General features: G+C 38.8%; 3 protein-coding genes across 3 annotated transcripts; 2 read left to right on the top strand and 1 right to left on the bottom strand.

Moving 5' to 3' along the window:
* Positions 1 to 641: 641 nt before the first annotated feature.
* On the bottom strand, positions 642 to 4,108 carry LOC129728420 (uncharacterized protein K02A2.6-like). Its single transcript, XM_055686858.1, has 4 exons — positions 4,103 to 4,108; positions 3,737 to 3,973; positions 3,009 to 3,563; positions 642 to 2,882 (listed from the first exon to the last, which is right to left on the bottom strand). Exons 1-4 carry the CDS (start codon positions 4,106 to 4,108, stop codon positions 642 to 644), a joined length of 3,039 nt encoding a protein of 1,012 aa, XP_055542833.1.
* A 4,283-nt stretch (positions 4,109 to 8,391) lies between these two features.
* Positions 8,392 to 9,941, top strand: LOC129728419 (uncharacterized). The gene is made up of 3 exons (XM_055686857.1): positions 8,392 to 8,554; positions 8,684 to 9,648; positions 9,825 to 9,941. Exons 2-3 carry the CDS (start codon positions 9,151 to 9,153, stop codon positions 9,939 to 9,941), a joined length of 615 nt encoding a protein of 204 aa, XP_055542832.1. The 5' UTR covers positions 8,392 to 8,554; positions 8,684 to 9,150.
* A 307-nt stretch (positions 9,942 to 10,248) lies between these two features.
* On the top strand, positions 10,249 to 12,042 carry LOC129728418 (uncharacterized protein K02A2.6-like). Its single transcript, XM_055686856.1, has one exon. The coding sequence runs from the start codon at positions 10,249 to 10,251 to the stop codon at positions 12,040 to 12,042; it is 1,794 nt and encodes a 597-aa protein (XP_055542831.1).
* The last annotated feature ends 2,233 nt before the right edge of the window (positions 12,043 to 14,275 follow it).

Raw genomic sequence — 14,275 nt, 5'->3', positions numbered from 1 at the left:
CTGATCAGCCGTCTATATCTTTCACCTTCATCGTTCATAACTATGGTATCACATCCTGTTCGTTCAATAACTTTAAAACGCTCTGGTCGAAAATTGGGTTCCAGTTTACCAATGTCATAATTTCTTACCATCACCATATCTCCAACAGAAATATCAGAGAGCTTAGCATTTCTTTTTTTGTCTGCGTATATTTTTCCTGCCATTTTTTTCATCGCATCGTGATCACGAATATCTTCGCTTCGCAACTCCGGTTCTGTCCTGCGACATGGCAACAAGTCCTTAACCGGTTTACTCATCAAGAGCTCGAGCGGTGCTTTTTCTGTAACAGAATGAGGAGTAGTGTTGTATGTATACACGTATTCAGCAAGTGCTTTACGCCAATCTCTCTTCATAACTTTGGCGATACGTAAAGCTCTTAAAATGCCCCGGTTCTGTCTCTCAACAAGCCCGTTCATTTGAGGCCAGTACGGGATCGTGTTTACTAGTTTGATGTTTTTCTCCCTGCAGTACGTTGAAAACTCGTCGCTCGAAAATGGAGGACCGTTATCGCATCGGACTGACTCTGGATAGGATAGATCAGCAAATATGGTTTCCCAGACGTTCATTTTTTGCAGCTGTGGTGGACTTCATCTCAACGACCTTTAAATACCGACTATAATAGTCCACCAACACAAGGAACGTCGCGCAATCCTTCGCCGAGAAGAAGTCAATGGCAAGATCTGCCACGCTCTCTCCGGCATTCTCTTCCTATGCATCGGCTCTGGCGGAAACTGATTACTAACAGCTGTGCAACCCAGACACTCTTGAACCTTTTCGGTTACATCACGGTCCATACAAGGCCACCATACTCTTTCTCGAAGATTTCGACGCATGGCGACAATACCCGGATGACCACGATGTGCTATGTCTAATGCTCTAGACCGCAGTTTTTGAGGAAGTACAATTCTGTCATTCCGAACAACAACTTTATCGATGATCCCCAATTCATCAGCAAATGCCTGATAACGGAAAAGTTCCTTGGGCCAATCATGGGTTTCGAGAGCTGTGATGACTGCCGACAGAATTTCATCATGACAGGTTTCGGTCCTGATTTCTTCCAAAGTGATTGCTATCGGATCCTGTCCAATTGCAAATAAAAAATGCTCAGATTCATCGTCAAACGATGGTTCACTCTGAGGACAAAGTCGAGACAGGATGTCGGATATATTAGATGACCCCGGAACGTATTTCACCACAAAGTTATAGGGCTGCAAGCGCAATGCCCAGGCTTCTGCTCTCGAGCATGCTCGTCGGCCGTCTCTATACTTTCCACCAAAAATGTACTCGAGAGCCTTGTGGTCAGAGAATATGGTAAACTTCAGCCCAAATAGGTAGAGGTAAAACTTTTCTACCGCCCACACAACAGCCAAAGCTTCACGTTGCGTTTGGGGATAGATACGCTCGGCATCAGACAAACCTTTCGACGCAAAGCTGATCACTCTAGGTGTACTTCCGGAATCCCTTTGTACAAGGACTGCACCCAGTCCTACAGGGGAGGCATCAGCATACAGCTCCGTGATGTCATCTGGATCGTAAAATCCTAGCGTTCTTACATTTTTAGACAGCTCGTTTCTCAAGTCGTTGAAGGCTGTCAACTGATCTTGTCCGAACGAGTTAACGGCTCCTCGAACAAACTGGCGCAATGGTTCTGTCCTAGTCGACAAATGAGGAATGAAGTGTCCAACGAAATTGACGAGTCCAAGGAAACTCCTGACTTCCTCTGTGGATTGCGGAACACGGAAATTCTTGATTGCCGATGTTTTCTCCGCCGACGGACTGATTCCAGCTTCACTCACTTTAAAACCGAAAACCTCGATATCCTTCACGCGGTAGACACACTTGTTTTTATTCAACAGAGCATTATTTCGTTTCAAAACCGATAACACTTCTTCCAACCGAGCATCATGTTCTCCAAGCGTTCGCCCGGATATGATCACATCATCGATGTAAATAATGATTCCCTCAATCCCTGCGAGCATTTGAGTCATAATTCGCTGAAAAATTTCAGGCGCGCAGTTGATGCCAAACATAAGTCTTTTGAAGCGCATCAATCCTTGACTCGTCATGGAAGTGGTTACGCTGCGGGAATCTGGATGAAGCTCCACATGATGGTAGGCCGAAGTAATATCCAAGCGAGAAAAATATTTGGATCCCTCCAACTTATTGAGCAACGTTTCAATCACCGGTAAAGGAAAATGCTCGTGTTGGATGGCTTTGTTTGGAAACTTCATGTTGATGCACAATCGCACATCATCTTTTCCCTTTGGTACACAAATCATCGGCGAAATCCATTCAGGAACTCCGTCGACCGGTTCAATGATATCTAACCGCAACATTTCATCCATCTTTTCGTTAACCTTCTTGGCCATAGGTTCAGGTACACGGAGGTAAGAAATCTTTCTCGGAGAGATGTTCTTGTCGATGGATAATTTGACCAGCACATCCGGAAATTTGGGAAAAGAAGTTCTTTCAGTGTCGACACTTTGTACATCTAGTCCCACCTTTAATACTTTGAGGTCCTCCGCCGTTCGCTTACTCAACAAGCATCTATTTGCACCTTCAATAACGAAGAACTCTGCGTAACTATTTGGTTTCGATGGATTAACCGAGATCCAGCTCTCAAAAACAATCAACACCTTGAGCGACTCGTTACAAGCATACGCAGTGAACCGACGATCAAGAGGAGCTTTCAGTTTGGAAAGCTTCGTTTTGCTGTTCTGTAGTTGCGCCCAAACATCGGTAGTCACCGTGTTGATTGATGAGCCGGAGTGAACCAAAAAATCCACCAGGCAACTGCCAACCAAACACGTTATGATGCCATCATTATAGGGAACTTGGTATCTCTAAATGATCAACCGAAAATAAGAAGAAATCAGCTTTACTTTATTTGTCAAATTTAAATTTCATACAAAACAACGTTTAATGGTGAAAATAATCGAAATTATTCTTAAAACTTATCTCTATTATACCTTGGATATATCCTCCGATTTAGGACGACGGGGAAGCTCTTCAATCCAGCCACTATCATCCCGCAACGAGTTTGCTTCATCAGTTGTTCGCTCCCAAGTGATGCCCTTTTTAGGTCTGCTTTGGTTTGAATCACGACACTTCCGGACGAAGTGCCCAATTCGGCGACACTGATTACACCGGGCTTTTTGAGCCGGGCAAATAGATGAGTTCGAAGAGTGCCTGTATGAGCCGCATCGACCACACTCCGCTTGGTAACGTTCTCGCTGGTTTTCTCTGTTAAATTCAGAATATTTCGTACCACTCTTCATCCGAGAACGCGATGCCCATTCCTGTTTTACAGTTGCCACAGAACCGGAAGGTAATTCATCTCTAAAAGTCTTTGATTTTTCCTTCTGTCTGATGAGAATCTCGCGATTGACCGCGTAACTAATAATTTCGTCCAGGTTCATCACATCCTCCAGTCCTTTGTCTTGCACACGCTCGTCACGCGCCCCCATAGTGACTTGATGAAGAATTTCTTTCTCTTCCCTGTCCTTGAACTCGCATCGCGCCGCCTGTGCACGAAGCCGTAACAAATAGCTGTTGAATGTTTCTTCATTCTTTTGTTTCAGGGAACGAAATACCTCTAGTTCAATACGGTCATTGCGTTTTCCCACAAAGAATTTTGTCAATCTTTTTATTGCGTTGTCATATTCCGGTACTTCTTGAGGACAATAAGGCACCTCACTGGTAGCGGATGAATTTCCTCCGGGGAAGGACCAAGATTGTAATAAAAACGTTGCGATCCACGACCACCAATAGTCATGAGCAACACGAACTTATCGCGTTGTCCTTCCACCTCCCGTAATTCTAAAAGCAGCTCGAATGACCGGTGCCACTCTTCCCACTCTCTCCTCAAATCTTGCGAATCGACACCATCGTTGAATAGCTCCAGTGGCCATTTTGATTCGTCTCTGAAGCTCATCTGCAACGATAAATTTATGTATGGAAAATAAAGTCAGTCCACCGAACATAATGCAACTTCCAGATTGCAGATTTATTTAGATGTTCTTGAATCTTCACAAACAGTAGCTTAGTATTTCAACTAATCTACCTGCATTTCGATTTTATTTCACACTTGTGTAATGGCGTAAAGTCGATTGAATCACAAATTCAGCTTGTACAATTTACTTCTATTCTCACGAACCGTTCAACTAATAAGAGTAACTGTATATACAAATTGCACTACCAGCCGCAGCCTGCAGAGGCACAGAGAGAGAACAAATAAAACTCTCTGTTGCAGTTTTTTTCCGATGACACGCATACTCCACCACAAATAGAATTCGTTTGATTTCTCTTGCTCCTCTTTCTGTATTCCCAGTCAGAATTTCATGGAACGCGATTCGGACCATCGGACCCATCTCTCTCAAAATTCATGCGGATTCGCTCGAAATACACGATCTCTCGCATTGGTGTGTGCGCTGGACGCTCTATTTCTGTTTTTTCGTCTTTCTCTTTTGGCGCCGGGCATATTCTTTCGGTTTTTTTTCTGTCTTTCTCGCATTGGCGCAGACCTTATTCTCACCGATAGCAACGTCGCGCAAACAGATGCACGGTTTATTGTATTGGTGTGTGTGTTGAACTTTCTTTATTCTCATCGATAGCAAACGTAGCGCAGTTTTTATTTTCAATCGAGTTGGTAATAAAAGTTCGATTATTTCGCGCTCGGCAAAAAAAAAATAGTTTCGCGTGTGTAAAAAGACTGTCGCGGCGGTTTCAAAAGTGTTTAAAGTGTTTGTCCGGCTGCTGGTCAATAGTGCGTGGTTTTTTCGGTGATAAATTTGCTGAAATGCAGCAATGTGAAAATATTTGTTTTTGTGAATAAAACCGTAAAACTTAGGTGGTAAAAGGTGAAGTGCGGTGGATATCATCGGTCAGTGCAGTGGAGTTGAAAATCTAGCGGATTAAAAAAAATGTGATACGAGCTAGATAAAAAATGCTGGTTGGTAACCAGCAAGTGTGTTGTTTGGGTGTTAACTCTTCTGCAACAAGTGCAATTGCACTCGCCAGGTTAGTGTTTTAACCAAAATTAAAATTCAAACCACAACAATAATTTAAATGAAATTTGAATTGGTTTTTTGAGTTGATTTCTTTTTCCCGACTGCTCTCATATGCATGCTGGAAACAGATTGATCAAATTAAAACTTTGCATTCAAGTTTTGTTGTGAATTTTACTGTGACACAAATATATATATATATATATATATATATATATATATATATATATATATATATATATATATATATATATATATATATATATATATATATATATATATATATATATATATATATATATATACACTAAAGTCGCTTTTTACGCGGGGGATACGTGCCGCGTAAAAAAACCGCGTAAATTCCGGAATCCGCGTAAAAAAAACATCGTTAATTTTGCATTCCGAGTGAAAGGAAACCGAAATCCGGGCAAAAAAAATACCGCGTAAATTCCGGAATCCGCGTAAAAAAAACGCGTAAATTCCGGAATCCACGTAAAAAAAACCCGCGTAAAAAAATTGTTGTTTCTTTTTTAATTTATGCAAAAATTTATTCCACAATCTATCGGTACACCGCTTTTTACGCGGGTTCTTTTTATGCGTTTTTCTGAACGGGATATTTTTACAATAACGCGGATTATTTTTACTCGATTATAAGATTATTTGTACGCGGTATAAAATAGGTTTAGTATAAGTATGTCTAATCTAATCTTTTAAATGCGGTACAACCAACCGCGTCAAAAGTGACCCCAGTGTATTTTCAAACCGTAGTCTTATGCCCATTTAGTACAATTTTCAACAAGCAAAAAAAATTTCTTATTGATGCAAGACTGCTGATGGTTACCCAAAGATGCGCGAAAACCTATTTTCCAACACCTATCAGTCTTTTTAAACCTTGGTTATGCCCATTCAAAGAAAATTTCAACAAGCAAAAAAATTTTTTTTTTGATGCACGACTGTGAACTGTTACTGAAGGATGCGTGAAAACCCATTTCGCATTACCTATTAGTATTTTCAAACCTTTCTTATGCCCATTAAGAACAATTTTCGCATTGGTTTCATTGGTTTCTACACTTACTACAAACAGTTTTTTGAAGCATTTTATACCCCATAAACAGTTGCGGTAATATTTATTTTCAATTTCAATACATCTCAAAAAGTCACGTTATATCGAGTTACGTTATATCAAGGTTGCCTTATAGCGAGGTATGACTGTATATACATATATATATATATATATATATATATATATATATATATATATATATATATATATATATATATATATATATATATATATATATATATATATATATATATATATATATATATATATATATATATGTATATACAGTCATACCTCGCTATAAGGCAACCTTGATATAACGTAACTCGATATAACGTGACTTTTTGAGATGTATTGAAATTGAAAATAAATATTACCGCAACTGTTTATGGGGTATAAAATGCTTCAAAAAACTGTTTGTAGTAAGTGTAGAAACCAATGAAACCAATGCGAAAATTGTTCTTAATGGGCATAAGAAAGGTTTGAAAATACTAATAGGTAATGCGAAATGGGTTTTCACGCATCCTTCAGTAACAGTTCACAGTCGTGCATCAAAAAAAAAATTTTTTTGCTTGTTGAAATTTTCTTTGAATGGGCATAACCAAGGTTTAAAAAGACTGATAGGTGTTGGAAAATAGGTTTTCGCGCATCTTTGGGTAACCATCAGCAGTCTTGCATCAATAAGAAATTTTTTTTGCTTGTTGAAAATTGTACTAAATGGGCATAAGACTACGGTTTGAAAATACACTGGGGTCACTTTTGACGCGGTTGGTTGTACCGCATTTAAAAGATTAGATTAGACATACTTATACTAAACCTATTTTATACCGCGTACAAATAATCTTATAATCGAGTAAAAATAATCCGCGTTATTGTAAAAATATCCCGTTCAGAAAAACGCATAAAAAGAACCCGCGTAAAAAGCGGTGTACCGATAGATTGTGGAATAAATTTTTGCATAAATTAAAAAAGAAACAACAATTTTTTTACGCGGGTTTTTTTTACGTGGATTCCGGAATTTACGCGTTTTTTTTACGCGGATTCCGGAATTTACGCGGTATTTTTTTTGCCCGGATTTCGGTTTCCTTTCACTCGGAATGCAAAATTAACGATGTTTTTTTTACGCGGATTCCGGAATTTACGCGGTTTTTTTACGCGGCACGTATCCCCCGCGTAAAAAGCGACTTTAGTGTATATATATATAAATATATATATATATATATATATATATATATATATATATATATATATATATATATATATATATATATATATATATATATATATATATATATATATATATATATATATAAATTTGTGTCACAGTAAAATTCACAACAAAACTTGAATGCAAAGTTTTAATTTGATCAATCTGTTTCCAGCATGCATATGAGAGCAGTCGGGAAAAAGAAATCAACTCAAAAAACCAATTCAAATTTCATTTAAATTATTGTTGTGGTTTGAATTTTAATTTTGGTTAAAACACTAACCTGGCGAGTGCAATTGCACTTGTTGCAGAAGAGTTAACACCCAAACAACACACTTGCTGGTTACCAACCAGCATTTTTTATCTAGCTCGTATCACATTTTTTTTAATCCGCTAGATTTTCAACTCCACTGCACTGACCGATGATATCCACCGCACTTCACCTTTTACCACCTAAGTTTTACGGTTTTATTCACAAAAACAAATATTTTCACATTGCTGCATTTCAGCAAATTTATCACCGAAAAAACCACGCACTATTGACCAGCAGCCGGACAAACACTTTAAACACTTTTGAAACCGCCGCGACAGTCTTTTTACACACGCGAAACTATTTTTTTTTTGCCGAGCGCGAAATAATCGAACTTTTATTACCAACTCGATTGAAAATAAAAACTGCGCTACGTTTGCTATCGATGAGAATAAAGAAAGTTCAACACACACACCAATACAATAAACCGTGCATCTGTTTGCGCGACGTTGCTATCGGTGAGAATAAGGTCTGCGCCAATGCGAGAAAGACAGAAAAAAAACCGAAAGAATATGCCCGGCGCCAAAAGAGAAAGACGAAAAAACAGAAATAGAGCGTCCAGCGCACACACCAATGCGAGAGATCGTGTATTTCGAGCGAATCCGCATGAATTTTGAGAGAGATGGGTCCGATGGTCCGAATCGCGTTCCATGAAATTCTGACTGGGAATACAGAAAGAGGAGCAAGAGAAATCAAACGAATTCTATTTGTGGTGGAGTATGCGTGTCATCGGAAAAAAACTGCAACAGAGAGTTTTATTTGTTCTCTCTCTGTGCCTCTGCAGGCTGCGGCTGGTAGTGCAATTTGTATATACAGTTACTCTTATTAGTTGAACGGTTCGTGAGAATAGAAGTAAATTGTACAAGCTGAATTTGTGATTCAATCGACTTTACGCCATTACACAAGTGTGAAATAAAATCGAAATGCAGGTAGATTAGTTGAAATACTAAGCTACTGTTTGTGAAGATTCAAGAACATCTAAATAAATCTGCAATCTGGAAGTTGCATTATGTTCGGTGGACTGACTTTATTTTCCATACATAAATTTATCGTTGCAGATGAGCTTCAGAGACGAATCAAAATGGCCACTGGAGCTATTCAACGATGGTGTCGATTCGCAAGATTTGAGGAGAGAGTGGGAAGAGTGGCACCGGTCATTCGAGCTGCTTTTAGAATTACGGGAGGTGGAAGGACAACGCGATAAGTTCGTGTTGCTCATGACTATTGGTGGTCGTGGATCGCAACGTTTTTATTACAATCTTGGTCCTTCCCCGGAGGAAATTCATCCGCTACCAGTGAGGTGCCTTATTGTCCTCAAGAAGTACCGGAATATGACAACGCAATAAAAAGATTGACAAAATTCTTTGTGGGAAAACGCAATGACCGTATTGAACTAGAGGTATTTCGTTCCCTGAAACAAAAGAATGAAGAAACATTCAACAGCTATTTGTTACGGCTTCGTGCACAGGCGGCGCGATGCGAGTTCAAGGACAGGGAAGAGAAAGAAATTCTTCATCAAGTCACTATGGGGGCGCGTGACGAGCGTGTGCAAGACAAAGGACTGGAGGATGTGATGAACCTGGACGAAATTATTAGTTACGCGGTCAATCGCGAGATTCTCATCAGACAGAAGGAAAAATCAAAGACTTTTAGAGATGAATTACCTTCCGGTTCTGTGGCAACTGTAAAACAGGAATGGGCATCGCGTTCTCGGATGAAGAGTGGTACGAAATATTCTGAATTTAACAGAGAAAACCAGCGAGAACGTTACCAAGCGGAGTGTGGTCGATGCGGCTCATACAGGCACTCTTCGAACTCATCTATTTGCCCGGCTCAAAAAGCCCGGTGTAATCAGTGTCGCCGAATTGGGCACTTCGTCCGGAAGTGTCGTGATTCAAACCAAAGCAGACCTAAAAAGGGCATCACTTGGGAGCGAACAACTGATGAAGCAAACTCGTTGCGGGATGATAGTGGCTGGATTGAAGAGCTTCCCCGTCGTCCTAAATCGGAGGATATATCCAAGGTATAATAGAGATAAGTTTTAAGAATAATTTCGATTATTTTCACCATTAAACGTTGTTTTGTATGAAATTTAAATTTGACAAATAAAGTAAAGCTGATTTCTTCTTATTTTCGGTTGATCATTTAGAGATACCAAGTTCCCTATAATGATGGCATCATAACGTGTTTGGTTGGCAGTTGCCTGGTGGATTTTTTGGTTCACTCCGGCTCATCAATCAACACGGTGACTACCGATGTTTGGGCGCAACTACAGAACAGCAAAACGAAGCTTTCCAAACTGAAAGCTCCTCTTGATCGTCGGTTCACTGCGTATGCTTGTAACGAGTCGCTCAAGGTGTTGATTGTTTTTGAGAGCTGGATCTCGGTTAATCCATCGAAACCAAATAGTTACGCAGAGTTCTTCGTTATTGAAGGTGCAAATAGATGCTTGTTGAGTAAGCGAACGGCGGAGGACCTCAAAGTATTAAAGGTGGGACTAGATGTACAAAGTGTCGACACTGAAAGAACTTCTTTTCCCAAATTTCCGGATGTGCTGGTCAAATTATCCATCGACAAGAACATCTCTCCGAGAAAGATTTCTTACCTCCGTGTACCTGAACCTATGGCCAAGAAGGTTAACGAAAAGATGGATGAAATGTTGCGGTTAGATATCATTGAACCGGTCGACGGAGTTCCTGAATGGATTTCGCCGATGATTTGTGTACCAAAGGGAAAAGATGATGTGCGATTGTGCATCAACATGAAGTTTCCAAACAAAGCCATCCAACACGAGCATTTTCCTTTACCGGTGATTGAAACGTTGCTCAATAAGTTGGAGGGATCCAAATATTTTTCTCGCTTGGATATTACTTCGGCCTACCATCATGTGGAGCTTCATCCAGATTCCCGCAGCGTAACCACTTCCATGACGAGTCAAGGATTGATGCGCTTCAAAAGACTTATGTTTGGCATCAACTGCGCGCCTGAAATTTTTCAGCGAATTATGACTCAAATGCTCGCAGGGATTGAGGGAATCATTATTTACATCGATGATGTGATCATATCCGGGCGAACGCTTGGAGAACATGATGCTCGGTTGGAAGAAGTGTTATCGGTTTTGAAACGAAATAATGCTCTGTTGAATAAAAACAAGTGTGTCTACCGCGTGAAGGATATCGAGGTTTTCGGTTTTAAAGTGAGTGAAGCTGGAATCAGTCCGTCGGCGGAGAAAACATCGGCAATCAAGAATTTCCGTGTTCCGCAATCCACAGAGGAAGTCAGGAGTTTCCTTGGACTCGTCAATTTCGTTGGACACTTCATTCCTCATTTGTCGACTAGGACAGAACCATTGCGCCAGTTTGTTCGAGGAGCCGTTAACTCGTTCGGACAAGATCAGTTGACAGCCTTCAACGACTTGAGAAACGAGCTGTCTAAAAATGTAAGAACGCTAGGATTTTACGATCCAGATGACATCACGGAGCTGTATGCTGATGCCTCCCCTGTAGGACTGGGTGCAGTCCTTGTACAAAGGGATTCCGGAAGTACACCTAGAGTGATCAGCTTTGCGTCGAAAGGTTTGTCTGATGCCGAGCGTATCTATCCCCAAACGCAACGTGAAGCTTTGGCTGTTGTGTGGGCGGTAGAAAAGTTTTACCTCTACCTATTTGGGCTGAAGTTTACCATATTCTCTGACCACAAGGCTCTCGAGTACATTTTTGGTGGAAAGTATAGAGACGGCCGACGAGCATGCTCGAGAGCAGAAGCCTGGGCATTGCGCTTGCAGCCCTATAACTTTGTGGTGAAATACGTTCCGGGGTCATCTAATATATCCGACATCCTGTCTCGACTTTGTCCTCAGAGTGAACCATCGTTTGACGATGAATCTGAGCATTTTTTATTTGCAATTGGACAGGATCCGATAGCAATCACTTTGGAAGAAATCAGGACCGAAACCTGTCATGATGAAATTCTGTCGGCAGTCATCACAGCTCTCGAAACCCATGATTGGCCCAAGGAACTTTTCCGTTATCAGGCATTTGCTGATGAATTGGGGATCATCGATAAAGTTGTTGTTCGGAATGACAGAATTGTACTTCCTCAAAAACTGCGGTCTAGAGCATTAGACATAGCACATCGTGGTCATCCGGGTATTGTCGCCATGCGTCGAAATCTTCGAGAAAGAGTATGGTGGCCTTGTATGGACCGTGATGTAACCGAAAAGGTTCAAGAGTGTCTGGGTTGCACAGCTGTTAGTAATCAGTTTCCGCCAGAGCCGATGCATAGGAAGAGAATGCCGGAGAGAGCGTGGCAGATCTTGCCATTGACTTCTTCTCGGCGAAGGATTGCGCGACGTTCCTTGTGTTGGTGGACAAACAGTTTTTTGAAGCATTTTATACCCCATAAACAGTTGCGGTAATATTTATTTTCAATTTCAATACATCTCAAAAAGTCACGTTATATCGAGTTACGTTATATCAAGGTTGCCTTATAGCGAGGTATGACTGTATATACATATATATATATATATATATATATATATATATATATATATATATATATATATATATATATATATATATATATATATATATATATATATATATATATATATATATATATATATATATATATATATATATATATATTTTTTTTTTTTTTTTTTTAATATTTTTTTTATAAATATAAATATAAATATAAATATAATATATATATATATATATATATATATATATATATATATATATATATATATATATATATATATATATATATATATATATATATATATATATATATATATATATATATATATATATATATATATATATATATATATATATATATATATATATATATATATACTCACACACTAGTTGATCGAGTTGATTAGTTGATCGATTCTGCTATTTTTTAGTTTCACGTAGTTGACGGGGACTACTGACTCTCAAAAGGGATGATTTCTCAATCCTTAAAGCTTCATGAAACTTAGACTTGATCGACTGAACTGGAAACTTTTTTGTCCAGTTTTTTTTGTCAAATAAATTTATTTTATGTAAAATAATGTAATGTAAAATACAATATGTCAATATTAGTTTAACACAATACTGCCCATAATTCAGAAAACGGCTGATATGCCATTTTCACCAAAATCGGGAAAACAGTTTCTCAAGACGGTTAACACCCTAAACAAGGTCCGTACGTAAGCCGATTGTCAAAAAATGCATTTGGGAAGGCAGCAGAGGTGAAACAATTTTGGCTTATATCCAAAATAATTCAGAAGTTGGCTAATATCCAATATGTTTCTACCAGTGGCATGTTCACGAACCAGTGTATTATTACTGTACTTTGTTTCATCTAACTTTCGAAAATGTGTTGTAGCCTGGTGGTTACTGGCGACAGGTAAGCGATCGTAAGGCCCTTGCATCAAATTTGACTATTTACGAACAACATATTTGATGCAACAAGAATTTATTTGCGGTGCTGCGAAACCCAATTATCAAAACGCGTGACTGTTTCCTTCTGTCATAAATCTTTACATTCTTAAAAATGCTATTTAGCTCTTTGATTAGAAGTAATATTGAAGAGAAAATTCAGATTTCATTTTATATTTGATGTGAAAAAATAGGAAAGTGGATTGTGAAATTATCATGAATAATAATATTTTCGTTATATGTATTGTTATATTATTGCACGAAACAATTGTCTTGTCGTCCTTTTCGCCCTCACTTGTGCTTCCGTGTTGTTCTACTAAATTACAAACAATTTTCATCACCAACGAGCACGATATAATTCACATCGTACGGATATCAGCCAAATTGCACACCGGTTTGTCGACTGTCCTCTCGTTTATAATTGAAAAAACGGCTACTGCGTTAAAAATACGTAGCGGGTGGAATTTTCCTGCAGATTTCTCTGTTTCAACTCAAGGGCAAAGTTCCAGCATATATGAAGGGTGATATACTCAATAAAATGTTGTCATCGACAGTCAAAATATGTTGTACCGACGAAAAACTTTAAAATGCGTTTTTCTCGATTTGATGCCTATGACGTATTAGCCAATTTTTGAATTATGGGCAGAATAGCACTTGTAGAAAACTGCAATTGTCAACAGGCCCAGGGCATGCTAAGTTTAAATGATGTTTAAAATTGGCTACAGGTAATATCATGCCAGTATGAGCTTGATGTTTTTTTTTAATTGTCGGCGTTTTATAAAGTTTCTTAACTTTTCGACTGTCGTGGTTCATCGTTACAGGCCGGACTCGATTATCAGGAACATAGAAAAAAATCATTCTGGATTATCGATTTTTCCGGATAATCGAATCATAGAAAATATATTCAAATTTGTGTTTAACGGATATAAAATAAATATTTCTTTTTTTTTTATTTTACTTCACTTGGAATGCCCGATGCACTGGCGTTTAAATCGCTTTTCACGCGGGTAATACCAGACACGTGGAACAAACATGGTGAGTCCGGAATCATCATTAATTCCAAAACTTTTCTAAATACTTCAAAAGTGGGTAAACAACGAATTTTGGAATTAACGCGTATTTTACTCGAATTTCCCAAAAAAGTCGTTATTTTACGAGATATGTTTCTAAGGGTTTTTTCATATTTATTCCTATATGAAATAGCACTTCTTATTAATT

The sequence above is a fragment of the Wyeomyia smithii genome, chromosome 3, assembly GCF_029784165.1.
Source record: "Wyeomyia smithii strain HCP4-BCI-WySm-NY-G18 chromosome 3, ASM2978416v1, whole genome shotgun sequence".
Classification (NCBI taxonomy): Eukaryota; Metazoa; Arthropoda; class Insecta; order Diptera; family Culicidae; genus Wyeomyia; species Wyeomyia smithii.
This window is presented reverse-complemented; position numbering and strand designations above follow the sequence as displayed.

Bases quoted from the DNA above. Each gene is read 5' to 3' on its own strand.
- LOC129728420 (XM_055686858.1), bottom strand. The intron at 3,564-3,736 runs GTGAGGTGCCTT...CTTCGTGCACAG, and splicing joins AGGAAATTCATCCGCTACCA to GCGGCGCGATGCGAGTTCAA. The intron at 2,883-3,008 runs GTATAATAGAGA...TTGATCATTTAG, and splicing joins AATCGGAGGATATATCCAAG to AGATACCAAGTTCCCTATAA.
- LOC129728419 (XM_055686857.1), top strand. From the start codon at position 9,151: ATGGGGGCGCGTGACGAGCGTGTGCAAGACAAAGGACTGGAGGATGTG. The intron at 9,649-9,824 runs GTATAATAGAGA...TTTGGTTGGCAG, and splicing joins AATCGGAGGATATATCCAAG to TTGCCTGGTGGATTTTTTGG.
- LOC129728418 (XM_055686856.1), top strand. From the start codon at position 10,249: ATGGCCAAGAAGGTTAACGAAAAGATGGATGAAATGTTGCGGTTAGAT.